Source organism: Cannabis sativa, chromosome 1 (assembly GCF_029168945.1).
Source record: "Cannabis sativa cultivar Pink pepper isolate KNU-18-1 chromosome 1, ASM2916894v1, whole genome shotgun sequence".
NCBI lineage: Eukaryota > Viridiplantae > Streptophyta > Magnoliopsida > Rosales > Cannabaceae > Cannabis > Cannabis sativa.
In genome coordinates, this window is record NC_083601.1 from 38,325,830 (window position 1) to 38,352,180 (window position 26,351).

Below are 26,351 nucleotides of genomic sequence, written 5' to 3' on the forward strand. Positions count from 1 at the left end.
GATCGATTGAGTGCGTCCTTTAAAGTTGAAATTTCAATGCTTTATTGATCTTAGTTTATGCAATGTGAGTAAGACATAGCAATAATTTGTGATTCATTCTCACATTGCATCCATAATTTGCAGTTTTGATTTCCTTATAATTACTCCTAAACGAAAATGTTAACCCATACTAAACTTGTGATGTTTGATAATTTTTTTCGTTTTGGTTTCAGAATTAGGATTTGAGTATTGAAATTGAAACTAATCTCACTATCGTTTCCAAAAAAAAAAAAAACTAATTTCACTATATTTCAAAAAAAAATTGTTAACAGGCCAAACTGGAGAAAGAGAGTAAATGCCATTTAGGGAAGAAGAAAAGACTCAAATGAACATACAAAAGAAGTCCTGGAAAAGTAAGACCAACAACTATAGTATCAAACTATAGAATGAAATGTAAATCATGAAATAATACTTTTCTCATTTATAAAATCAATGGGTTTCATCCCATTCAAAGTGAAGTAACAACCTTCTTATAATAGAAACAGGGAAGAAAAACTAAAAGGCATGCATTAGGAATACAAGTAATTTCCATATTGTATACCTTAAATAAATCTATACTTCCTTCAATCATTCCCCAGGAGTCCAAAGCCATCAGGGGGCCATACCTAATTACAGGAAGAAAATATTTGAAATGTTGAGCTGCACTTGGCAAAATTGATACAGTTGTTTAAGTAGAGAAAGTGAATGCAGGTTCGTTTTCATGCAAATTCTTCAAAAGCAATAATTGTTTATGGCACAGAAGATTAACATGCATGCTAAAGTAGCAAACTCCATTTACAGTTGAGAATAAGTGGGAATATTACACATTGCAGTTCAAAAAATGGTGACTTAAATAGCTGTAAAAACATTACCCTGAGAAACACTTTTCCTTGAATAAGGCCATAAGGTACAGGGCCAAAATGTCGTGAATCATTGGAGACGTATATGTTATCCCCTTGAATCCAAACATGCCCCTTGGGGACCTAATTTATACAAAATCAAAGCAAATAAGGAAATACTAAGAACAAAAATGAAATGCTTTAGTCAAACCTAATATGAAACAGATTTTACAATGACAATAGAACAAAAAAAAAAACAAAGGAAAGAAAGGTATAGTAACATGTAAGAAACACCCCAGAAAGTTGATCTTCCCACCAGCATAAGTCAAAGCTTATAATTAATTTCAATACCAACTAAGTAAAAACATTAGTAAGATCCACTTCGTATTATGACAAAATACTATCAATTTTATTTGATAACATGATTTCCCAATTAACAAGATCCTTACTTTACAAAAGAAATATTCCGCTTTTTAAATAATGCTAGTGAATATTAGATAAAGTCATTATCAGTTTGCTACAATACAATGTTGAAACTTCAAACTTAAACCACTGTCAAAAGAAATAAGATTTAGTATTTCTTTATTTTTCTTATTGTAGAAATAAGATTTAGTATTGAAGATGTGTAGAAATAAGATGATACAAGTATAACATAAAATGCGTAAGTTTACACCTAGATTATATTTATTTTATACCATCCCCAATGTATCTAAAAGACTATGAAGGTTTAAAAGCTTCTTTCACTTTTATTCTGAAACTGCAGATATATGACACAATTTAGAGTCAAACTTAGTCACTGTTTCACTCAAGTCGCTAAGGCCAAACAATAATAGGAAAACATTAGCTTATGAAACTCTTTTTCATACCTATAGCCAATTCCATTTGTATAACGATACTGACTAAAATACTCAATTACAACACGTCTAGAAAGTTATATTTTTACTTCTTCTGAGCTTTTTTTCCAAAGGCAAACTCATTCCCAACACCTACCCAAAGTCAATTTACAAGTGAAAAAACCCATATAATATCACAATAATGGGCAACCAAATTTAATTTTGAACAAGGGGGAAGTGAGAGCAAAGCAAGAGTCTTTAAGAAGAAGCTAAATTACTCACTTACCACAGCAGTTCGACACCTTTCACCGAAATTTGGGTCGAGAAAGTAAGAGACTCGATCACCCTCCATGCCCACAATGCGCTTGGTCATTATTTTTCCAGGGTTTTCCGGCGAGCGGACCAATACTAAATCGCCGCGACCCAGCTTCCCAAGCCGATGGGACACGTGTTCAGTGATTACCACGTCGCCGGTTACATTCAAGGTAGGGAGCATACTAGGTCCGTGCACCTGCAAATACCAAATAAAAACCGGCCTTTCTTATATAATGATCTCCGGAAAAAAGGAAGAAGAAAAACATGACTAAGCCGAGACAATTGGGGAAAGATTGAGAACGGACGAGGTTGCAGGAGCAGAGATAGGTGTTGGTTATGTGGAGGAGGGAGCAGAAATTTGCTACAATTAAACCTCGATCCATTGCCTCCTTTGCTAAGCTCCGCCATTGTCCCATAAGAAGCTCACTGCTCACGCGGCCTTGGAGTCCTGTTGGTGAAGAAGAAGAAAGACCAACCAAAAGGACTAGAAAGGACCAAGGCAAGTTTTGATGGGCTTGCTCATGGATCATGGGCCAACCCATCGAAAATTCGGAAAATATACTAGTATCAGGTCAAAATTCGAATAGTACCACATCACAATTTTTGTATTGATTTTTAACTACGCTGCAGATTTAAAAATTGGTCCGGTTTTGATTGAAAAACAAAAAACCTTTTGCTGAAAATAAGCTTATAATCAAAAATAAATAAATAAAAAAATAAAACTCGAAAAAAGAATTGTGTTACTTTTATTCTTTTTATGAGTAATAATATGTACACACATAATTTATTTTACACACAAACATAAGACACACCCATGTGACAAGCTATTTTTGGAATTTACTTACCACATAAATGTGTATTAATTTTATATGTTAATTTTGTGTGTACATATCATTAATCATTACCCTTAATATTATTTCATTGTCAAAGCAAGGGTCATTGGTGTACACTATAGAATTGTTTTCCTCACTATATGATTAATGCATCCAATGCTGGAGAAAAAAGGGGAAGATATAACAAGTTACTGGATTGATAAAATGGCTGAACACTATTATTGATTAATTATTACCTTGGAGATTTATTCTACAAGAATTTTAGAAATTATTCTTCTTTTTTTCACTTTTTTTTTTCAATTCTGCAACAAAAATGTATTTTTAGTAAACAATATAATGAGCTACCCCTTTCTATAAATGTACAAACAGTCACAAGCAGCTTGCCATCAAGCAGAAGAAGACTCACTGATACTTGTTCCTCAAAGCCAGAGGACCTTCTTCTTCTTCTATAATAATGGTTTTCCCATCAGAGCTTTCGTAGGTTTGAAATTTGGCTAAGTCAGTCAATCCTTTCAAGATTAAACATCACCATGTCCTCCAAAGCTCTTCGAAAAGAGCTCTGAGGAAGACATTGCAGATTTTGGATTGCAACATCAGCCTTTTCCTTTGCCAACTCCTGTGCCTTCTCAATACCACCACAACTCTTGACTAACTCAATGGCTTCGTCAAGAGAACCAGTCTCACTGAATTCCGACTCTATGATCTCTCTAAGTTTTGGCTCTTTCTCAAGTGCGAAAATTACAGGCGCTGTTAGGTTCCCTTTCGCAAGATCACTGCCTGCTGGCTTCCCCAGCTGCTCTGCTGATTGTGTAAAGTCCAAGATATCATCAACAACTTGGAAGGACAGACCGAGATTCCTACCATATTCGTACATTTTCCCAGCTATATAGCTTTCGACCCCACTAAAAATTGCAGCGCCTTTGGTACTAGCAGCAATTAAGGACGCTGTTTTGTAGTAGCTCTTGATCAAGTACTCCTCAAGTTCGACATCACAATCAAACAAGCTCGACGCTTGCTTTATTTCGCCACTTGCAAAATCTTTGATTACCTGCCAAAGAACTAAAATAATTACATATAAATTATAGGTTAAATAATGAATGCACCCTAATTCCATGGATTGAAATCGAATTGGAATGGCCTTTCCAAGATTCAAATCAATAATGAAACTCTGTAGTTATAAATTCAGGCTTCCCGAATATGAATATTCAACGCAATTTATTTACCTGGCTAATGAGTTTAATGACTTCAAGGTTTTCAAGATTTGCAAGATACCATGATGACTGTGCAAACATGAAATCTCCTGCAAGTACTGCCACTCTTGTACCATACAATTGATGAACAGTTTCCTTCCCTGTACAGTTCAGATCATACTGACTTTCAGAAAAACTAAAATAATGTGATAAGGGAAAATCTGCGAGCAGAGTGTATAAGCAAAATAAAGGGTAGAAGTTCAGAGGATGTAATTGAATCTAATCAGTTCAGTTGATATTATCATCAAACTAACAAGTTTTTCAAGTTGAAAGAAAGAAGTACAAGATCTTGGAGTTCTCTCTATAGACTCATATTCACTAGGTTATGCAGTACTCGTGAGCGTTTTGACTGAAGTGAAACTCAAGTATGAATTTTCCTGTAAGGATGCAAATACATACCTCGACGCATATCACTATCATCCAACACATCATCATGTATCAAGCTAGCTGTATGAATCATCTCAATAATCTCTGCCAAACGCCTGTGCTCTGTGGTAAGTTCCCTGAAGCAAGCAGTTTTAAATGAAGCTTATATTCTGTACAGTTGGACATATGACATCGAAATATTAGAAGATACCTTGAAAATACTCACTTCAGCCCAGCTAATTCTGCTGTTGCTCTTGAAACTAAAAACACCAAAGCTGGTCTCATTCTCTTCCCACCAGCACCAAATATTTGCTCAGCAGCAGACATCAGAACTGGGTTTTCTGCTCCAACAACCTACACAAGCATTTTCATCAAATAAATTATCAAGGGTGTAACTGAGCTTATTCTTACAATGCAGCACAGTATATTTTTTCAAGGATCTATATATCAACATATTCTGTTAAAATCTATATATTCTATTGCAAATCACATTGGACAATCAGCTGATGCCATAATACACTTCAAATTCCAGATGAACTTACTGTCTATCTCTCATTAAAGTAATATGTCAAAAGATTAAAGAAAGAATCATAGACCACTTTAGAGCTTATTATGCCCCAATACACTATGCAGCAACAAACAAGATGTTATTAAATTTGTAAATTGTATCTGATTCCTTCTTTTTTTTTTTAGGCTTAAGGAAGGACAAGCGATGAACGATTTCTGTTGGGATAATAAGAAGAGGGTGCCAGTGACATACTAGATGTAACTAAGTCCAAATTATGTAGGCAGCCATTGATATATTTAGGTATTCATGTAAGAATTCCGACCAGCACAGAAGAAAGTGAGTAACTTATGTAGTACCTTAAATAAGCTCTCTAATATTTCTACACACCAGCTCAAATTACACTCATAAAACAAGATATGTTCTGTCTCTTATACAGGGTATTGTCAGGAGCATAGGAACCAATTTCTGAATTTTGATTCATGAGAAAAGATTGGAACTGCCTAGTGATTTCGCTTAAAGACTTTATGAATAGACAATCATACAACCTTTGATATCATTTTCTATATACAAATCTACCACAAAAGTATAACTAACTCCAAAAGTATAAGTTGGAGCTGTGCCAAGCTTAGCAGGCATAAAAAATAGCTGTGAAAGAAGTGAATGGCAACACGACATAGATCATACATGGATACAAAAACATCCCAGAATAACTCCAACAAAAAGTACTCACCGACTGAAGATTACGGTTCAAAGTCAGGAGGTCATCAGCAACCACTTCAAACAAATTTGTTAAGGAAATGGACTTTTTTGGCTCCTCCAAATTCAAAACTCGTGGAGGACCTTGAGTAGCACCTGTATAGGTTCAAGTACGAGTATTTAAGTTACAAATTATATCTCATAAAGTTACATATAAACGAAAAGCTATAATGCGTTATTACCATTAAGCAGAGGCTCAACTGTTTTCATGGAAGAGACTCGACAAAGAGTCCGGTCCCGACGAGTGGTAACCAATCTCCGAACTCCATAAACTCTACTATTTCCCTTAGAAATTACCTTGGAGTAATTTCTAACTGAAGACCTTTCGAATGAAGAGCTAGAAGAACAGCCACAAGCAACCAAATCCAAAACAGTCCTTCCCAAATCAAGATTATGGTAAGTAGACATCATTGCTGTAAGCAAGACCCAGAAACCGAAATCTTCAGAAAACACTCTGAAATCAAAAACCCAAATGTAAATTCTGCTCAAACTAAACCAAACACCAACAAGAAAGGAGTCAGGAAAAGACAAATGGGTAATGAAGAGAAGTTGAGAAAAAAAAAATTGAACTTTCATATATTAGTTCATTGGCTTAGAAGCTTCGCTTTTAACATAGAACACATGTTGGAGTTGAGATTGAGTGGATCCAAGTAGCCCACATAATTTTTCTTTCTTTGGTTCCTACTTCCTTATCATTTTTGTACACAGAAAAAGGTGAGTGACTCTAGGACAAAGTGCTAGTATCGTATAATGACACCCTTATTTGAGAAAGGAGTCAAATTTTGTGTTATTTATTATTGGTCAATCGACTCAATCCTAGCCAAATAATATTATTAAGCAAATAAATATTTCTTTCCCAAAAATAAAATAGAATAAAATAATTTCTTAGAAATAAAATCAGAATCCGTTTAAAAATAAAATAAGAATTAAGGACCATAGCATTAGCATAGGCATCAATTATGCCACCGATAGATTAGATAGAACCATTGTAACGTCGGTCGTATTTCTCCATATAATAGACTACATCTACACGTTATTTTGTATACCATACACATTTTGCAACAAAGAAATCGTGATTTGTGGACCTTTTCCTACCATACTCAAGGTCTTTTTCCATTTGTCAGAAAAGAAAGGGTCTTTTTCCAAACTAAAAATGGAGAAAAAATAAATACCTACAAGTATAATATGCACCCGTCACACCTCAATTAAATAATTAAAATATTTAGTAACACTTTTCAATTAATTTTTTATTTTTTAATTAAAATAGTAAAAATATTTTCAAAATACAAATTCTCTAAAGATGAGTGCTACCGTCAAACTCCTATTATAATCTCTTTGTTAACTTCAATGCCCAAAAACACATGTTGGAAATTTTTTTTCACGATAGTATTTGTTATGATTACAACATCATCTCTGTAAATTTTTGAAAATTTTCGAATAGTTTACAATGTCGAAAATACATTTGAAATTTTTTGAATACGTGTGGTAAACGGAAATATCAAGAATTATATTTTCAATATTGTAAATAATTCAAAAAATTTCAAAAATTTATAAAATGATACTGTAAATATATCAAATACTGCTATGAAAAAAAAATATTCTGGCATGTGACTTCAAGCATAGAGGTTGACTAAGAGATTTTAATTAGCACTCTTCTTCTATAAAATTGTTTTTAATTTTCAAAAAATTTAAAATTTTAAAAAACAAAAAAATGTCTCTTTCAATTTTTTTTTAAATAGAACCCAAACCCAAACCCCAAACTCAAACCCCAGCCCCAACCTTGGCCCCAACCTCTAGACTTGGACTTGAATCTGGACCCCAGCCTTGGCCCTACCCTGACTCCAAACCCAGCCCCCTAGTTCAAAGAGAAATAGGATTTTTTTAGCGTGGGCTTATCTTTCCTATCTAATTCGAAACTGAATAAGTTTTTTGCATGTGCTATCTTATGTTATCTTTTTCTATCCCTCATTGGCTATATAAGAAGTGAACTCCAGTGGATTTCAGTAAGCAATCTAGTAGGAAATCGAAAGTAATCAGGGAGTACAAATTTCGAAGAGTAAAATCAATATTGAAGGCTTTCTTAACATGGTTTTTCAGCATTATTTTCTTCTTTTATTCTAAATGAATATGTGTGAAATTGCTACAATGAACATGAGTAGCTAAACATTTCATTAGGGTCTAGATGGAGATTGTTTGATATTGATTTGTGGTTTTAATATGATTTAATTTTCTCTCAATTTCTATGTATTATATTTCATTCGTACTTAATTACTTTTAATTGCTTGATCATCAATTAAATGTCTATGATTTTGATGCAAGATCTGAGAAGTAAGCGTCGATTATACTATAGTGAAATAAAACTGAATTTTGATATAAGACGAGAGTACCTATATGGTTTGGATAGTTTATAGAAATTCTGTGTTTAATGCATGTTACATATCATTTTATTTTTCCTATTATGAATCCCTAACTAATTATCAAAATTTAACAAAAAGAAAAACAAATAACTATCCATTATACATAAAAATAATTATCAAATTTAAAATATTTTTCTTAAATATAATATTTCAAATTTTAAATGATATACGTGATTTTTAATATCATGTGGCAATATTTTATTTCTTTTATATTTTAGAGATTTTTATATTCTTAAAGTTGTTACAAATTTTTTAGGTAAAATTATATTATAATAACTTCTTAGAGTAATTTGCGGCATAAATACTTAAGTTTAACACTCCAAGTTGCAAATAAATATCTAAGTTTAATTTTTTGTGGTAATAATATCTAAGTTATATTTTTTGAACTCTGTAGGTACCTGATCATTAAATTTTAAGTCATTATCCACGTGTCATTTTCTTATTAGTATAATTAAATTATTTTTTAAAAAATAAAAAAGTTGATGACTTGCACTAATTAGAAAGTGACACGTGGCAATTTACTTAATACTTAATAGCCAAGTACTTACAAAAGTTCCAGAATTATAACCGTCAAAAATTAAACTTAGTTATTTATTTATAACTGAAAGTTAAACTTAAGTATTTATATCGCAAATTACTCTAACTTCTTATATTAAAAAAGAAAAAATATATTAAAAATTGGTAAGGTTAAATTTGATATAATATTATTACTTAGTTATTATTAAATAAATTAAAAATATAATTATTTTATAAGTATAAGTTTTTTTAAATATTCGCCGCAAAACGCGAATTATTTACTAGTATTTATATAAATAAGAGATTATTCTATCAAAATAAAACACTGAAAAAATTCTTTCACTTTATTTTCCTTTCTTCATCTACATTTTTTTATTTATTTTATTTATTATTCATAATAGTTTTATAATAAATATATAGATAAGAAAATACAAGGTTTAATATGAAAATATACTATATTCTAATTTATTAATTTAGTCATTAAGAAAATGTTATTTTATCATTTGTTTTTAGTTGGTAATATCCAATTAATAATTTAGAAATGGTATCTTGGAATCTACCAACTTGTATTTTCATTCCTTTGACTTAAATGTACAATCTATAATAGATCACCATTCATCAACTACCTACTCTTATCAAATGTTGAAGATAAATTTCTTGTAAAAGGATTTTATTATTATTACTAATTGCGTTGCCAATTGGCATTGATTGACACCGCAGACTGCAGAGTATACAAAGAGAGTCCATACTACAATAATGTTGGATTTTTGTTAATTTATGTATAAACTAATATTTTATTAATGTTAATTTAACTTTTATGGAAAATATATTAAATATAATTCTTTATATTTTTTTTTATTATTATTAATATATTTTATTATTGAGTAGCTAAAGATCATGATGATAAAATAGCAAGTAAACAAATCTAACGGTTAATGTTAATAGCTAAAAATAATAATAATTCAAGTATATATATAAAAAAAATTATAATATTTATGGTGATGATTTTTTTTTTTTTGAGGAAATATTTACGGTGATGATTTGATACAATATTATAATTATTATTTTTTTATATAGAGAATTATATTAATATACACTACTAGTGCATACTCTAAATTTTATGTTATTTTTAAATGTTTTAACGGACAAATATAATTTTGATTGGAGAAAAAATATAAATTTTATATGGACAAAAATCAAAACAAAAATATGTAAGCGCAAAATAAGAAATATAAATTTTATGGGAAAAAAAAATAAAAATATATTATTATAAATAAAAAATAAAAATACTCAAAATTTTTATATAAAGTTTGATTTGTAAACAATCAAGTTAATCATGTACTTATATGTCTCTACATGATTATATATGATCTCGCGCATCACACATAAGTTTAGCTCTAGACATAGGCAGACTAGATCCGTACTAAGAGTTCACACTCTTTAAAAGGCCATTATTTATAAATTTTATACTTAATTAATCTTTATTACCCATAAAATCAAAGAAAGAGTTTAGCTTAATTAGTAGAGCATGATATTAATGTTGTAATCCTTAGTTCAAGTCCCATTATAAACACATTCAATCATTTATTATGTTATATATGTATATAAATCTTTTTTTTTTTATTTAAGTATATATAAAAGGCTTCAAAATTTTATCCTCCTACAAATTTTCATCACAGGTTAGGACGATCAAAAAAATACCATTTATGTGACATTAATTTAACATTAAAATTACTTGGAAATTTGGGAAATAGTCTCCCATTCATCCATATTGTTTCTTAGGTCATAAATTAGAATACATGTTTCATTATAGGAACAATGCCAGTCTCATATATTAAGAGGAGTCAAGATGTAAAAAAAATATTAAGAAGCGCTAATGAAAAAAAAAGGACAAATTATTTTAAATTATAACACTTTATGTTACATTAAAAAAATATTTTAATATGATTTAAAATATATATTAGTTATTTTCTCTCTAACAATTTATTTCTTTTTATTTTTCTTTCTCCACTTCTCTCTCTTTTTTCCTCCACAAAAACAGTATAAGTGATCAAGAGTAAGTATGCGTATGTGTAGAAAAGTCGTGGAGCCAGCCGCACTTTTCAGTGGGGCAAAAAAAATTTCCTTTGTTAAAGGAGTATAAATGAAAAATATAAGTTGTATAAACAAAAAAATAAAAATATGTGAATATTTAAATATATGAAAACTGCAAACTTCATAGGAATAAAAATAAATTTATGTGAGATGAAAATTCAATTATATGGGATAAAAAATATAAATTTGATGGGAATAAAAGAAAAATATGTGAAGAGTATAAATGAAAAATATTAATTATACCGGGCAAAAACTAAATATTTAAAAATATATAAACATAAAAATTAATTTATAAGAAATTGAGGGACCCCGTAAAATCCCTCCTCTCGTTGTAGAAGGCAATGAATCGTAATCAATGTTTAATAATAATAATAATAAGTAGGTATAATTTCCTTTGAATATTTACTAAAATTTGGTAGTGGTTATACAAGGATTTGTGTCAAGCAAGATTATTGACTTAAAATTATTTGTGTCAATATAAGATATATATGAATTATATCTTAAAATAAATTACTTTTATCTTATTATATTTTTAAGCTTCCACATAAATTTTCCTTGAGAGTTCACTAATTTTAGACAATATAATCACAAACAATTCTTTTTGGCTTGTGATTTCCGAATTACAAGTAATTTTGCCAAGAACTCGTGAATCAAGATTCATTTATAAAATGTCTATCAACCTTTAATATAGTCAAATTTGATAGGTAATCCTTCTTTTGCTATTAATTAGTGTATATTGGTTTGTACACATCTGACTATCTTCAAAGTTAATTCAAATTTTAATTAGTGCATCTATTATCTATAGGTTAATACCTATATTTTTTTTATACTGATATAATAATTATGCAGCCCCGCTCCCATTAAATATTTGGAACAACATAACCATAAATTTGAAAGAAAGACAATATTGACTATTGGAGTCTAGAAGGAAATAAGTACAGTGTCAGTAAATTGACACTTAATTAGTTCAGTACCAAATTTATCAGCTAAACACAATCTTCATAGACTAGTTGTTCTTAAAGGAGATTACAACCCAAGAAAACCCATAAATTGCCTTACATTTTTTTTAAAGCAAAACTTTTCTTTCTGGGAAATTTTGCATCAAGCGTAAATGCACTTACCATAACCTGCAAAATCATCAATACAATAATTCGTTTTAGTAAAAACAAAAGTAAATAAACAACCAAATAATAACAGGATAATAATTTAGGACAATTACACAGCACCACCGACCAAAATATATGATTTGTTTTTTTTTGAGAAAATAATAAAAATGTTTAAAAACTCATTTTGTAGGGCATAGTACTGTCTCATAACCCATAAAATAGAATTAAATACTATGAAATTAATTAATAATTTATGAATACAAACAACTTGTTATCATCACATTTCAAAATCAGGCACAGAAATTGTTGTAAAAGAAGTTGCCATATGTAATTGAATAATAGATATATTTTGGCGTTATTGCTTACTTGGGTCGGTTACAACGACAAGAGCAGAGTTTCTGAAAATACAATTCCAGCGGTTTCTTCCATTGGCTTGGTAGTAGAGATTCATGGCTATGGAGGCACGGTTAATGAGGTTGTCTGGTAAGGAACAAGGGCACCCCTTTTCCATGATACTGCAATCCACTTGTGAACATGCATAGTCTAAAATTCCTTGAAGTGCTGCTGCTTCTGTTGATGGTTTTGCCACACACCAAGTTTTCTGTTCCTATATCATCAAATTATAATTATTATATATTCAACCAACAATATGCAACATATTCTTCAAAATTAATGTATGTATACCTGTCCATGCACCATTAGCAGAGTTTCTGCAAAAAGGAAGACCAAAGTTAAATCAGAGACATATATTGCATGATAAGGCAATAATTATGATGATGTTGTGCCCATTTTGAAAGGACCCCACTTGAGGCTAAATCATTTTAATTAAGAAAAGAAAGCAACCCTTAAATGATGAAAGAAAAACTGTACCAAATTTTATTGAAACAAACAATGCAGAGGGTACATGATAAGATTAAGATATCCAATAATTATATCCCACCAATAAATTAAAATATTTGACCCTAAGTTCCAAAATAGTAGCCAAAGTTAAATTGAAAAAAGATGCTATGTTTGGATGCGAGAGTTTAGTACAAAAACATTTTACTAGAGTAAACAATAGTGAAAAGTATGGGGAAAACATTTTCCTAAAATTTTGTAATAAGCTTCATTTTATCATTTCTCTTTCTGATTTGATACAAGATTTTATTTAAATTAGAAAAAAAAAATCTATTTTTCTAAGAATATAATCTCTCATTTTTCTTAAAACTCCCAACAAAAGAAAATGAAATGCTTTGGAATTAATTCATTTGTTTTCCCCCTGAAATCTGAGTTCCAAACTGGTTAAAAAACTGAAACTAAAAAAATGGCTCATATAATAAAATCAATTAAAACATCAGTCCAAATAAAGGTAACCCTGAGAAAATTTATCTTTATAGGAGTCATAACTACTATGGTGAACAAACAAACCTGAAGTGAAGGATAAAAGGAGGAGCCAAAGGGGGAGAGCCAAAGCTGCTTTATTAGCCATTGATTTGTACTATGATGACTTTGAAGACTACTCTAGCAAGTATATATAGCTGTTTAAGACAAACAGAGAATGTTAGAAGTATGGAATGAAAATGATGAATGAAAAAAGCTACTTTTAATGGTTGGGTTTTGGTTACTTGAGTATACCAAAAGTTGAGGCTTTTAAACTGAAATCAAAAGGTGTCAAATGGGCTAATAACGGCTATATTTATGGATATGAGCTGTTATATATAGCCTAAACGGGGATTAAGAAATAAGAATCATTTTGATCTCAGAGAAAATGGAACAAGTGGAAAAGGTGAGCTAAGAAGTGATTGGTTGGGCGTGAACTTTATGACTTTGATTAGCTTAATTCTCTTTTCTCTCGTACCATTGTCCTTTCAAATTCTCTTTTCGCAATTGGACTTGGACCTCTCATCTTATGCTCCTTGGATTTACCAAAAGTTAAATAAGCTTTAGTCTTTTGGCTTTCTCAAAAAATTAAATAAAAAGCTTTGGCCAACATTTTAAAACGAAAAGAAAGGCTCACATTTCTGTGATTAATTATATTCCTGGATTGGTTTATGTTGAGATGAATTTGATAGTTTTAGCAATGGAAAAATGTTATGTGCTCAGTTTACACTAGATCATGTTCGTACCCGGCTTGTAACGAACGTTAGTAATTTGGACAAATATATTGTAATATTTTAAGGTAGTTGCAAACTAGAAATGCAATCCCCAAATTCCAAGCATTAAAGTTGTTGAGAAAAATAACAATAATAGTACTAATAATAAAATTGTGACATTCCATTTCATTTTTCAATGTTATTGTTTTGTTTATTGGGAAGTAAGGAGTTGTTGGAACCAAATCAAAATATGTTAATGAGGGGTGTGTGGATTGTGATGATGCAGTCAGGGGGTCCCATTCAAACTTCAAACTTTAACCTTTTTCTTTTTTGATGGGATGGTTAAACCAATGACCAACCTCAACTACTTATATAAAAAAATGACCAAGCTCAACCCAATCAGCAGGTGGTGCCTTTATCTATTTCCAATCCTTCAAATTAATTGTCATCACCCACATCTGCATGCAATGTGTGTACGCCGTAATAGTTGGCGTTATATTGTAGGACATTTTTTTCACTACACATTTAGGTTGCCACGCACAAGCACAAGGTGCCTTAAAATCTATTTTTTAAGTTATTTGGATACAACAATATTAATGTTTATAGGTAGCACTCTATAATTAGTTAGTAATATTCTTTAAAATCTATTTTTCAAGTAATTTGTGATTCGATTCTTAATAATCAATAACAATATAACACAAAAAAAAAAATATTAAACAGCAAAGATATCTTTTAACATTTGTATAGAGAATATTAACTATTAAGGTCATATATAACTTTTCATTTCCATAAATTTCAATAAAGTGTTACAGTAGAACTTCTATCGAAGAATACTCTATTCAAGAATAATCTTTAATTTATTATTAAAAAAAATCAAGTCTAGGGCCAATTAAATAATCTCTAAATTATAATTAGTTATATATTTTCTAAGTCTCGTATTAATAAAATATACCTCTATACAAGAATACTTACATCTTAAATAAAATATATGCATATATTTTGTAAATTTATTTACATACAATTAATAATTTTATTCTAAATTATAATATATGTACAAACATTATATTTACTTAAAATAATTTTATTATGATATAGTATTAATAATTGTTTATTATTATTATTGTTACATTGATATTTTTTGGTATTTTAATTTTTTTTTCTAGTGTAACTCTATTTAGTTCTAACATCTCAATTAGAATATAATTTACTTAGTCTCAACTATATTCTTGAATAAAAATTTTACTGTCTATTGAAACTTGAACGTTATATTTAGGGGTGTGCATAAATCGATCCAATCCAATAAGAATTGACCGCCAAACATTAGATATTCAATTGTGACCAGATCAAATTGGATGTTATTTTTAAATATCCAATTGCATCATATCGGATGGTGGATGGGGTGTCCAAAAATCCAATACATCTAACATCCAATCAAATTAATTAGTATTTTTATTTAGTTTAGATAAGTAATTGAATTTTATATTATTATACGTAAAATCTCTATATATATAAAAGTTAATGACCTAATTCTATAATACACTCCTTAAGGGATGCACCAATATATTTGTATCCGTTTTAGTATCCGAAATAATTTTTTCTCATAGTCATGTAAATTATAGTTATTTAAGACATCTTGCAAAAGTTTAACACACCGAAAACTACGTTCAAACAGTGTATTACACGCGTGACTATTTTATTTTATACGCGTATAAAATAAATTGTTTGAACATTATTTTCTATATTGTAAATTATTTCGAATTTTTCAAAATTTTGTACGATATCTTAAATAGCTACAACATACATGAATATGGAAAAAAAAAATAGACTAAAATTTTTTTTTAGGATGCTGAAACAAGTAGAAGGTGTATCACTACATTTTTTTTAAGAGAGTACATTGTAGAATCACTTTTATTTTACTGTTCTTTTAAGCTTGTTGCTATAGGAAAATACTATGATTATTTCTTTTATAATAATACAAATTATTTTTTTTTGTTGTTTCAAAACAATATTATTTTTTTTTAATAATAATGAAATTTCATTAAATTAAATCTTCCAAAACAAAGGAAGCAATTACAGTAGATAACTCAACACTACTAAAAACACGGTCAACCTCAATAAGAGAAGATTGCGCCAAAGAATGCGCAACCTTATTAGCAGACCGCTTAATAAAGTTAAAAGAAACATCAATAATAGAGGCTAGCTAACAAAGCCTTACACTCTAAAATTATATGACCATAAGGAGAGGCCATATCTTTATTTTCTTGAAGATCCAACACAACTCTACGACAATCCGACCCCATTATCACACTAGGCCAATCGTTGTCTTTGATCCAACTCAGGGCCTCTTTTATTCCAACGGCTTCCACTTCATGAGGTTGTAAATCTCCATAAAAAAAACTGTAAAAAAACAAAAGGTAAGTGTTAATCAAAAGGAACAGAAGAAGGTTTGAAGACAAATTTGTGAAAGATTAAAGAAGGTAAAATGTAGATGAATAATATTATTGGGAGGGCAGAGATGTTGTTAATTTCAGTTACAAGGAATAAATAGGTGGACGAAAGGATTGACGAAGAAGCAGTCCCAAATTCCCAACAGAATAATAACAAAATGTTTGGAGTTGAAGCCAATTGCAGGTTCATATGGGTTCAATCTCCCATTATTTCCAGACCCAAAATTTGTTTACTGAAAACGAAATCAAATCCCTACTTACGGTTGGATTTCGATTTGCGCAAAACCCACTATTCCTCTGCCCTCTCATCCCCATTTGCTTTGCATTTCACTCTTCCCAAAAACAATGCAACTCAGACCCATTTCATCATTAGTGCTTCATCATCTTCAGGTGAATTGAATTGAGCTCTCACGTTTTCCTTTCTACTTCTGTCTTTGTTTCCTATACATTGTTTACTCTAGTTACGCATGGTTAATTTCTGGACTTTCTTTACATTTCTTATGTTTTGCCTGAATACACTGACCATGTTGAAGTTGAAGTCATTCACCGATTCCATAAGTGTAAATTGGACATTTGGGTTTTAGTTTTAGGAGTTAAGTTGCAATTTTTATGATAGAGAAGTAAATGATCCATGATTTTACAAGTTCTACGCATAGTTTCTCGTTTTCTTTTTCTTCTCTGAGAAAATTTCCAATTATTATGGAATTGTATGGACGGGATACTTTGTTGAATTGCGAGAAAAATTAACAATGAAACTTTTGACTAGTGAAAAAGTAAGGGCTTCCTAAGATTTGTTATCTAGTTGGTAGTGGAGAATTAAGGAGAGCTGAATTTGTTCCTATAGTGGGACACTTACAGGGGAAATAATACTGTATCACAAAAGTATTAACATGTTTTATGATTTAAACCTTTCCATGTCTGCAGTTGGAAGTGTAGAATACACTGAGGAGCCTTCTACCAAAGTAAAATTTCAGAAAACTTTGAATTTGCCAGGTTGCTCAAGTTCTTTGTCATTGCTTGGAACAGGTTAGTTTCTACAATATATCGCATTGCATTCTGTTAATGAATTTTTATAAATTGAGATCCAGGGTCAATGTAGTTTAGTAGTGTTTCTATTTATTGTGAAAGGAATTGAATGTCTTGTTAGTAAGGTGCAGTTGCTTCACTTATTTTGTTTATCAAGAACACCATACAGTAATGTCTTTATATGTTGCAATATATTTTACTTAAAGCGATTGATGTCACTTTCATACAACTAAGACAGTTTCAATGTTTCATATTCCTATACTGAGATTGTTACATTCCAATATTTCTAATGTTGTTTCTCCTTTTTCCTTTTTTGAAGACTCTGTGGCATTATAGCTAATGTGACTACAATTTCAGGAGTCAGGGAAAAGGTTTTTGCAATTGTTGGCGTTAAAGTCTATGCTGCTGGCCTTTATATAAACCCTGACGTTCTTAGTGAACTAGACTCGTGGAAAGGACGTTCAGTTGCTGAACTTCAAGAGGATTCGTCTTTGTTCAGCTCAATTTTTCAAGGTAATAAGGAAATGAAAATGTGTACGATGGAGGGAGGAATAGAGTGATGGTAATTGTTGAGATATATTTTTATTGATCCAGCTCATTTGAAGAGAGAGAGAGAGAGAGGGATTAGAAGACATTTGAAACATAATTTTTTTTTGAATGCAGCTCCTTTGGAAAAATCATTACAGATTGTTCTTGTTAGAGACATAGATGGTAAAACATTCTGGGATGCCTTGGATGGTGCCATTTCTCCAAGAATCAAATCACCAACTCCTGCTGATGAATCTGCGCAGCTCACATTTCGTAGTATCTTCCAAGGACGACCTCTTAAAAAAGGAACTTGCATTTATTTGAGTTGGCTAAACCCGTCCAAAATGATCGTAAGTCTGATTCTAGCAGTCACATGATTAATGATTTTTCTCTTCAAGTATCTACCAGAATATGCACTTAATGATTTTCATTTCTTTTTGTCATTTTCTATTTTGTTTCCTTTTTGCAATTTTGACCTTCTGTTTTGTTACAAAGGAAATTTATTTATCATGGACTAAACACTTAATTTCTACCTCATCTGCATTCTCATCTTATTATGTTATTTGTGATTTTCAGGTTTCTGTTTCAACAGGTGGGCTTCCATCTAGTGTGGATGCTACAGTTGAATCAGGAAATGTAAGTTCTTCTCTCTTTGATGTATTCTTTGGAGATGTTCCAGTTTCTCCTTCCTTGAAAGCTTCGGTCACCAACGGGATCGCGACAATCCTCAAGTAGTTTTCGTCAGTAAAGTTCTTAAAAATAATTATGTGTCCGGCAAATTTCACTTCATTCAATATGTGTTTGTATGATCACCACTCCAGTCTTCATTCTCTTTTTTTGTGTCTATGAATGTACCTTGGACTTGACCTAGGATATGTAGCATACTTCCAATGATAATTCATGAAAATTAAAACAGAAACGGGTAAACCCTCAGTACTACAGTTTCTAACAGACTTGCGTTATAAGATCTCTTATCTATCAACTTCCAACTTAACCTTGTTTATAGGAAATTTAATCTGTCTTTTGACATGAGTGGTGATTAGGTGAATGCTAACTTCTTTGCCAGCTACTATACCATTCCCCAGGAAGATTAGAATGCATCCTATGAAAGCAATATCCATGGCCATTATAGATGCAATCTAAGCTCTAGTATCTATGCCTTAATCGGAGGGTGTAGAGATTCGTTTCAGAGACTCTGCCATGGAGTAATTTTAGTTACTATGCATTTTTTTAATAACAATTGTGAAATCAGTTGAGTTTACACATTTTTTAATAACTCTCTCGCACTTGCAGTTCTCAAATTTGTGACAATCATACAACTTTCTTGTATGATTTTGTCTAGATTACTAAACCTATAAATTTCGTTACCCTTTTGGCAAAAATTCAGTGATAATGATTACATTTATTTATTTATTTTTGGTGGGGTTTAACGATTGGTTTTGCTGATGTGACTGAAGAAAATAAAATTCAATAAATGGCAAAAATAATAAATTAATAAATAAAATAAGTATATTATAGCTCTGCTTTTTTAACTTGTTCAAGCATCTTGACAATGTCAGCCATGGAAGGCCTCTTATATGGTTCTGGCTCAAGGCACATTAATGCAATATTGAATGTACTGTTGATCTCCTCAACTGGGAAATCGTCTAGGTTTCTGTCAAGTACAAGCTCTTCCCTTTTCTCCTGAACAACTGTCTTCACCTGACTCCAACAAATAACAGGTTAAGTTAAACACAACAATTAGGAAGAATAATCTCTCTTATAACCACTCGATGATATCTACAACTGAGATGAAATATAGCAGATATCAAACATTGCATAATAATCAGACGTTTGAAAGAAAATAAAATCTGAATCATTCTTTCAATTAACATTTTAGTCACTAGAAAGTGTTTTGAGTTCAGTTCTCACCCATGTTACAAGCTTGGTTCCTTCCTCAATAAACGCTTCATCTGTTGGCCTCTTTCCAGTTAAGAGCTCTAGTAAAACGACACCGAAGCTGTAAACATCCCCTTTTGCTGTTGCTCTTCCTGTGTCAAAATATTCTGCAGACCAAACCAACAAACAGTTAAGCTTATCATACATGTACTTGGCAAAAAAGAAAGTGGAATTAGTGACTCAAGAGAAGTTCACATTGTTTTTCTACCAGGAGCTAAATATCCAAATGTTCCAGCTACAAATGTTGAAACATGAGTCTTATCCGGTTCCATCAGCGTGGCTAGTCCGAAATCTGAAACTCGAGCCTCCATGTTTTGATCCAGTAAAATGTTGCTAGATTTGATGTCTCTATGGATTATATGAGGGATGCAATCATGATGGAGGTATGCAATTCCTCTTGCAGCACCTAGTGCTATTTTGTATCTGGATGGCCAATCCAAATTCTTCTTGTTCATAGCTTTCCCTGCATTACATTACAGGCTCTAATAAGCTTAACTCTTGGGATCATCACTTATCTAACAATGTATACCAGAGCAGATTATTATCTTTAGTTAAAATCTACGCAACTTAACTTGAATTACAAGTAAAACTATGAGAAGAAAAGAAGTGGTATAGCATGGTTTGGCTTGAATCTTCAATGTATCTTTTTTTTTTGTTTTGAGAGAGAGAGAGATACTGCATACCATGTAGAAATGAATCCAAGCTTCCATTAGGCATTAGTTCATAAATAAGAAGATTGTAATGAGAAGCTGTGCAGTATCCATGGAGATTGACAATATTCCTATGCTTAATGTCTCCCATTGCTTCCAATTCTCTCTCAAAACCTCTATCTCTTTCGTCATTTGCTCCTTTGTTGAGTCTTTTCACAGCATAGGCTGTGGACTCATCTATCATCACTTTATAAACTGTCCCATAGCCTCCACGTCCAATTATGTCCTTGTTGCTAAGTCTAAGTGTTTTCTTAAACAATGCATTTGATTTTTGAGACTCCTTTGTTGAAGACCTAAACATAACAATTTTCCCACCTAAAAAAACAAGCCTTTCATAACCACATCAAGCTTATTATACATAATATTTATTGAAAAAAACTTTGATAACTTCATGTCAATTCTATATGTACCTGAGAGTCCATCTTCATACACCCTTTGCTTTCTTTTCCATCTCTTATAGAGCAGTATTGAGATGACAATCTTTGATATAACAAAGGCGACGACAGAGATCGTTATGTAGAATGCTATCAGTACTGGAGGATTTCCCATCTGTTTTTTATCAAACTGAGATTGAAATTTGGACAAGTTTGGTATGAAAAGAGCTAAATGTAGTGCACTTTCTGTCCAGTTGTTTAATATAAAACACATGGAGAAGTTGAAAATTGACCGACATCTGAATTACTTGATAAACTCCTATTGCATCTATAGATATAAGAATAGTAATTAAGAAAGACATCATCAATCACTACTTGAAATCTCCATTATTTTCTGGAAATGAAACAATATATACATATATATTTAAAAAGGAAAAAAAAAAAGATAAAGTAGAGTTGAAAACAGATCACTAACCTTTAAATTAGTTGAAGAAAGGAGAGGAATCAGATGAGGAAGAAACTAAAGAGAGAAAGTTGCTAAAGCCAAAGGTATTGATAAGTGGTGTCTCAGAAAAATCAAATTAGGTGGCGGGTCATTATTAGTTTATCTTATGTAGCTGTCCACATTTTGTTGGCATGTTTTTTTTTTCATTAATTTTCATCCGAGTTCAACTGACTCACATGAGATAGTGACCCCAGAGATGGGATCAAAATGTTGTCTTCTTTCATAGGTGTATGTGTATAATGTAACATACATTATAAACTACACATTATTATTGGTTAATTACTAAGGAAACCCGTGAATTTTTGTTACGATGGATTATGAGCCAGCACTGTTTTGAATACGTGTGGTAACTCACACGAGTCCTTCGTGAAGCCCCACGCAATGATTTATCTGAAATATTATATTATAAGTATACACAGTTAACATTGTACCTATATATTATTATAAGACAATAGTTGTAACTTGTTGTGGTTGAGGTTTAGCCGACTAGATTTTCTTTTAAAAAAATAGTCTTGCAGTATATAAAAGTTGTGTTTCTTAAACAATTAACTGTATCATTCGGGTCTTAAAAACATTATTATTTATTTTCCTTAAAAAAAAAAAGAAAAGAAAAGATGGTGGCATGCGCCTTGTGAATGCCATCTTCTGTACCCATATATTCTGCAGTTGCACCACTTGGCAATCATTATATTTGTGTTGAAGTAACTGGCTTTGCGAAACTTTACTTATAAGATTGAAGCTGCGTACTTATTTCTGTTCTCATATTATGTGGTCATTTCTTTCTCCCAACTGGCTTAATGTGAAAGAAAATTAGTGAGAATTGCTTAGTCAAAGACTCAAAAGGCTCTTTTGAGAGTTAAAAATTGAAAAGTTTGGCATTGTTTATTTTTATTATTTTGAAGAAAGTGATATAGTATTGATATATGGCGAAACCCACTAATACACATGCGAATCAAACACATGATTAAAAACTGATTATGGCCAAAGACAAACAGTTAGCCAAGGCCAATTTTGCTAATGAATGAGCCCTGTTACACACAATGCAGATTGAAATCAAAATTAGCCATAAATTAATTCGAAAAAATTAAAGCTTTTGCAGATTGAAATCACATCTTGTTTATTGTACATTAATATAAAAAATTAAATTAATTTTCTCAACTTTTGCTTGATTAATTTGTTTTATTTTTAATCATGGTTTATCTTTTATATTTTTTTTGTTTTCTTTCAACTATGAATGTTTCCATACATTTCCAAAAATAGAAAATCTTTGAAAGGACACGGGATATCTTGGTTTCGCTATGGTGGTGATGATTAACATCTTGAAAATGTCATGAACAAAGAATTGATTTTTCTTAGTATTATTAGACAAAATACAGTACAATATATTAATAAAATGTTTAAAATTATTGGAAGACTCAATTCAAAAAGGTGATATGGGGTGGTTGAATTTATCATGATCATGCCTATCCGAGTATTCACTGACTACTGAAGTCTTTCATGGTCCTGGCCTCACTTATCATTTCTTCAGGCTCTAGATTTCAGCATAAGCAAACAAGAGGAAGCACATATTTGAATTTTCTACTTATGCTTGACAAGTCTCTTCATTATTCAAAGTCATGAGAGAGCTATGCCCATCCTCAGTCAGGGGCGAGCTTGTTTTGTAGTAAATTTGATCAATCTCTCAGTTTCAAGAGGACAATGTATGTAAAGATTCTTGGTCTGGTTAAAAATCATGGCACAGAAGTTCAGCTTCTGGCACATGTTTCATAAATCTCATTTCATGATCCAACTTATCCAGAAAATGAAGAATAGCTTTATGTTGATGGTGGCTGTTATCTTCCATCAGAAAATAATGAAAGTTTCCTTTCACTTCCACGGCACTATAGCCAGGTATTTTCTTTATTCCAGAATGTTTCATGATGTTTTTCAAATCAGCTACTTCATTCCAATTATTTTCTTTGGCATAGAAGTTTGAGATCAAAGCATAAACTCCCAAGTCATCTGGGTTCAGCATAAGTATATTTTTTGCAGCAATTTCTCCGACTAACAACTTCCCATGATTGTAACAACCTGCAAGGAGAGCAACCCATATGGGAAGCCCAGGTTCAGTATCCATGGAACATATTAGCTGATAAGCCTCTTCGACTTGCCCTGCTCGAGCTAAAAGATCAACCATACAAAGATAATGTTTTTCCCCTGGTTGAATCTTGAAATCATTTTGCATAAGATGAAACCATTTTAGTCCTTCTTCTACAAGACCTGAGTGACTAAAGGCCGAAAGAAGTGAAACAAAAGTTGTGTGGTCGGGGTTTAAATTTTCTGCCATCTTGAGGAAGAGCAGTAAAGCTTCTCTTCCCAGTCCATGAATTCCATAGCCTGTAATCATTGCATTCCAAAATATCAAGTCTTTAGTCTTTGTCTTATCAAATACAGCACGAGCATAGGAAACAGATCCACACTTTGAGTACATGTCAATTACAGCAGTGCCTGAAACTTGATCAAATCCAAGCCTTTTGACAATATACCCATGTATAGATTTACCCAATTTCAAAAAACCAAGTTGAGCACAAGAGAGAAGTGCACTCACTAGAGACACAAATTCTGGATTAAAACCACTACTTTGCATTTCTACCAACATTTTAAGAGCATCCACAGCAAAACCATTTTGAGCATAACCAGAAATCAAAGCACCCCAAGAGACGACATTCTTATGAGTCATCCTTTTAAATAATAAACAAGCTGAATCCAAATTTCCAAACTTAGTATACATATCAACAAGGCTGGTTTGAAGTACTACATCCAAAGGCTGATCTCTCCTAATCAAATGCCCGTGAATAGAAAGCCCCAGTTTTGAGTTACCAAGGCTCACACAAGCCTGTATCAACCCCAACATGACAACCCCATCAGCTTCAACACCCCCTTTTTGCATTCGCCTATAAATATCAACGGCTTTTAATGGCTTCCCACTTCGGACAAACCCACTTATCATGGATGTCCAACAAACAAGATCCCTTTTTGGCATTTCATCGAACAAGGTCGCTGCATCATCTATCTTCCCACACTTTGCATACAAGTTCAAAACAGATGAACCCACAAAAGCATCATACTTGTAGCCATATTCTATGGCCTTAAACCAAATTTCTTCACCTAATCTAAGATCCAACAAGCACGCACACGACTTAAGAGCGACCGTAAAACTAGAGCTATCTGGCCTAACACCTTCGGCGATCATCTGACGATGTAACCTTAGGACTTCATTAGAGTTGTGCTCTCGAGAATAAGCAATGATCATGGCATTCCACACATCTACACCTCGTTGAGGCATTTTATCGAACAGGCGGCGAGCTGTCACTGTATCAGCAATGCGTGCATAAGATTTTATAAGCAGGGCATTGAAGTTTCCACGGTGGCCAGACAAAATCATAAGAGCGTGGACCTTAGCTAAGGATTGTTCATCTTCACAAGATAAGATAAGAGACCTTAAGCCCTTTGTCCATGGAATCAACCGCATTTAGCTTTTTATTGCTTGGGGAGCAAATAACAACACATATACCCTCCTGAAGTGAAGAGTTGTAGTATGTATGGCAGTTGAAGAATGAGCTAAAACTTCATAGAAGCTGATAAACTGAAAACCCATGAACAAAAGTGATGTCTTGGATGATTTCTTGATCAAAACCTGCTATGCCTATCATTATCAAGACCGTGGAACCAGCATATAGTTTTATGCTTTCTTTAATTAGAAATATTTTAACTTGTTAATTTTTTTATTAAGAATTAAAATTTAAAAAATTAAAAAAAAAATTACTCTCAAATTTTTTAAACACAAGTGTTTTTCTTAGTCAATATTTTAGAGTCTGAATTGACCTAGACTCAAACCGGACCAGGATTGTAGCCCCGACCCTGGCCTCAAACCCAGACCCTGGCTCCAAACCCCGGACACAGTCTCGGACCCTAGCCTTAGACCCAGACCTAGACCTAGACCCAGACTCGAACTCAAAACCGGACCCAAACCCAACCCCCAGATCTAGAGCCAGCCCTAAGCTAGGACTCGAACTCGAACTTGGACTCTGGCCCTCAACCCTGGACATGGACCCCAGTGCCAAACTTGGACCCAGACCCCAACCTCAAACTCGGGATTTAGGTCAGGTTCCTGCTCCAAACTCAAACTTCAGCCCCAAACGCGGTCTCAACCTTAGACCCCAACCCAGATTCCAAACCTGGACTCGGATCCCAAACCTAGTCCCGACCCCCGGTCGCAGACTCAAACTTGGACCCCAACCTCAAACCCCAGGCCCAGACCTGGGACCCGAACCCAGACCCAAATCCGACTTAAAATAAAATAAAAAAATAAACTTTATTTTGAGATAAATAAAATTTTTAAACTTTAGAGATAAATAAAAATAAACTTTTTATTTTTTTGAGATAAATAAAAATAAAAATAAATCTTATTTTTGAGATAAATAAAAATAAATTTTAGAGAACACATTTTTTATTTTTTTGTTTTTTTAAAAAAAAAAGGTCATAAAACATATTTTTATTTTTTGAAAATAAAATTTTTAAAAACAAAAATTCTACTCTTATTTTTGTGATTAAAAAGTTAAAAAACAAAAAACAAAAAACAAAAAATGTTATTAAACTTGACATAAACACTCAATAATTAAAATAAAAAACTAAGTTATGGGAACATTATTCATACGGTAATAAAAAATAAAACACAAATTAACACACCTACGGACTACAGTCAAAGAATAGATTAAAAGAACATAAAAAGAAAAAAAAATATTTCTCTACGCCTGAGATGAGATGTAAGTGAGTGAGGGGAAGCAAGTAGGGTTGGCGTCGTGCGAAGGGGCATGAGATGCTCTGCTAAACGAATCCATTCATGAGAGAGAAGCTGAGC

At 31.9% G+C, this 26,351-nt stretch overlaps 6 protein-coding genes across 11 annotated transcripts; 1 reads left to right on the forward strand and 5 right to left on the reverse strand.

Annotated features, from left to right (window-relative positions):
• Positions 1–433: 433 nt before the first annotated feature.
• Positions 434–2,562, reverse strand: LOC115706722 (mitochondrial ATP-independent inner membrane protease subunit 1a). The gene is made up of 4 exons (XM_030634439.2): positions 2,311–2,562; positions 1,977–2,201; positions 891–1,001; positions 434–644 (listed from the first exon to the last, which is right to left on the reverse strand). The coding sequence occupies exons 1-4, from the start codon at positions 2,545–2,547 to the stop codon at positions 603–605; spliced, it is 615 nt and encodes a 204-aa protein (XP_030490299.2). The 5' UTR covers positions 2,548–2,562; the 3' UTR covers positions 434–602.
• Positions 2,563–3,034: 472 nt separating this feature from the next.
• On the reverse strand, positions 3,035–6,698 carry LOC115706724 (solanesyl diphosphate synthase 2, chloroplastic). Its single transcript, XM_030634445.2, has 6 exons — positions 5,901–6,698; positions 5,693–5,814; positions 4,681–4,808; positions 4,488–4,591; positions 4,062–4,189; positions 3,035–3,886 (listed from the first exon to the last, which is right to left on the reverse strand). The coding sequence occupies exons 1-6, from the start codon at positions 6,292–6,294 to the stop codon at positions 3,338–3,340; spliced, it is 1,425 nt and encodes a 474-aa protein (XP_030490305.2). The 5' UTR covers positions 6,295–6,698; the 3' UTR covers positions 3,035–3,337.
• Positions 6,699–11,634: 4,936 nt separating this feature from the next.
• LOC115704733 (glucan endo-1,3-beta-D-glucosidase) lies at positions 11,635–13,709 on the reverse strand. 2 transcript variants are annotated; one of them, XM_030631942.2, is made up of 5 exons: positions 13,466–13,709; positions 13,259–13,368; positions 12,536–12,561; positions 12,218–12,458; positions 11,635–11,872 (listed from the first exon to the last, which is right to left on the reverse strand). In XM_030631942.2, exons 2-5 carry the CDS (start codon positions 13,317–13,319, stop codon positions 11,847–11,849), a joined length of 354 nt encoding a protein of 117 aa, XP_030487802.1. In that variant the 5' UTR covers positions 13,320–13,368; positions 13,466–13,709; the 3' UTR covers positions 11,635–11,846. The 2 variants fall into 2 exon arrangements, with proteins under 2 accessions (XP_030487802.1, XP_030487801.1); XM_030631941.2 differs by having other exon boundaries at positions 13,259–13,625.
• A 2,626-nt stretch (positions 13,710–16,335) lies between these two features.
• LOC115706775 (fatty-acid-binding protein 3, chloroplastic) lies at positions 16,336–18,843 on the forward strand. Its single transcript, XM_030634509.2, has 5 exons — positions 16,336–16,760; positions 17,295–17,396; positions 17,754–17,909; positions 18,060–18,274; positions 18,501–18,843. The coding sequence occupies exons 1-5, from the start codon at positions 16,529–16,531 to the stop codon at positions 18,657–18,659; spliced, it is 864 nt and encodes a 287-aa protein (XP_030490369.2). The 5' UTR covers positions 16,336–16,528; the 3' UTR covers positions 18,660–18,843.
• Positions 18,844–19,418: 575 nt separating this feature from the next.
• On the reverse strand, positions 19,419–21,586 carry LOC115706776 (receptor-like serine/threonine-protein kinase At1g78530). 5 transcript variants are annotated; one of them, XM_061114590.1, is made up of 6 exons: positions 21,422–21,557; positions 20,983–21,121; positions 20,546–20,887; positions 20,071–20,325; positions 19,836–19,969; positions 19,419–19,625 (listed from the first exon to the last, which is right to left on the reverse strand). In XM_061114590.1, exons 2-6 carry the CDS (start codon positions 21,119–21,121, stop codon positions 19,437–19,439), a joined length of 1,059 nt encoding a protein of 352 aa, XP_060970573.1. In that variant the 5' UTR covers positions 21,422–21,557; the 3' UTR covers positions 19,419–19,436. The 5 variants fall into 5 exon arrangements, with proteins under 5 accessions (XP_060970573.1, XP_030490371.2, XP_030490370.2 ...); XM_030634511.2 differs by having other exon boundaries at positions 20,983–21,136; XM_030634510.2 differs by having other exon boundaries at positions 20,983–21,274.
• A 1,191-nt stretch (positions 21,587–22,777) lies between these two features.
• On the reverse strand, positions 22,778–25,127 carry LOC115704786 (putative pentatricopeptide repeat-containing protein At3g25060, mitochondrial). The gene has a single exon (XM_030631995.2). It carries the CDS (start codon positions 24,960–24,962, stop codon positions 23,175–23,177), a length of 1,788 nt encoding a protein of 595 aa, XP_030487855.2. The 5' UTR covers positions 24,963–25,127; the 3' UTR covers positions 22,778–23,174.
• Between the last annotated feature and the right edge of the window lie 1,224 nt (positions 25,128–26,351).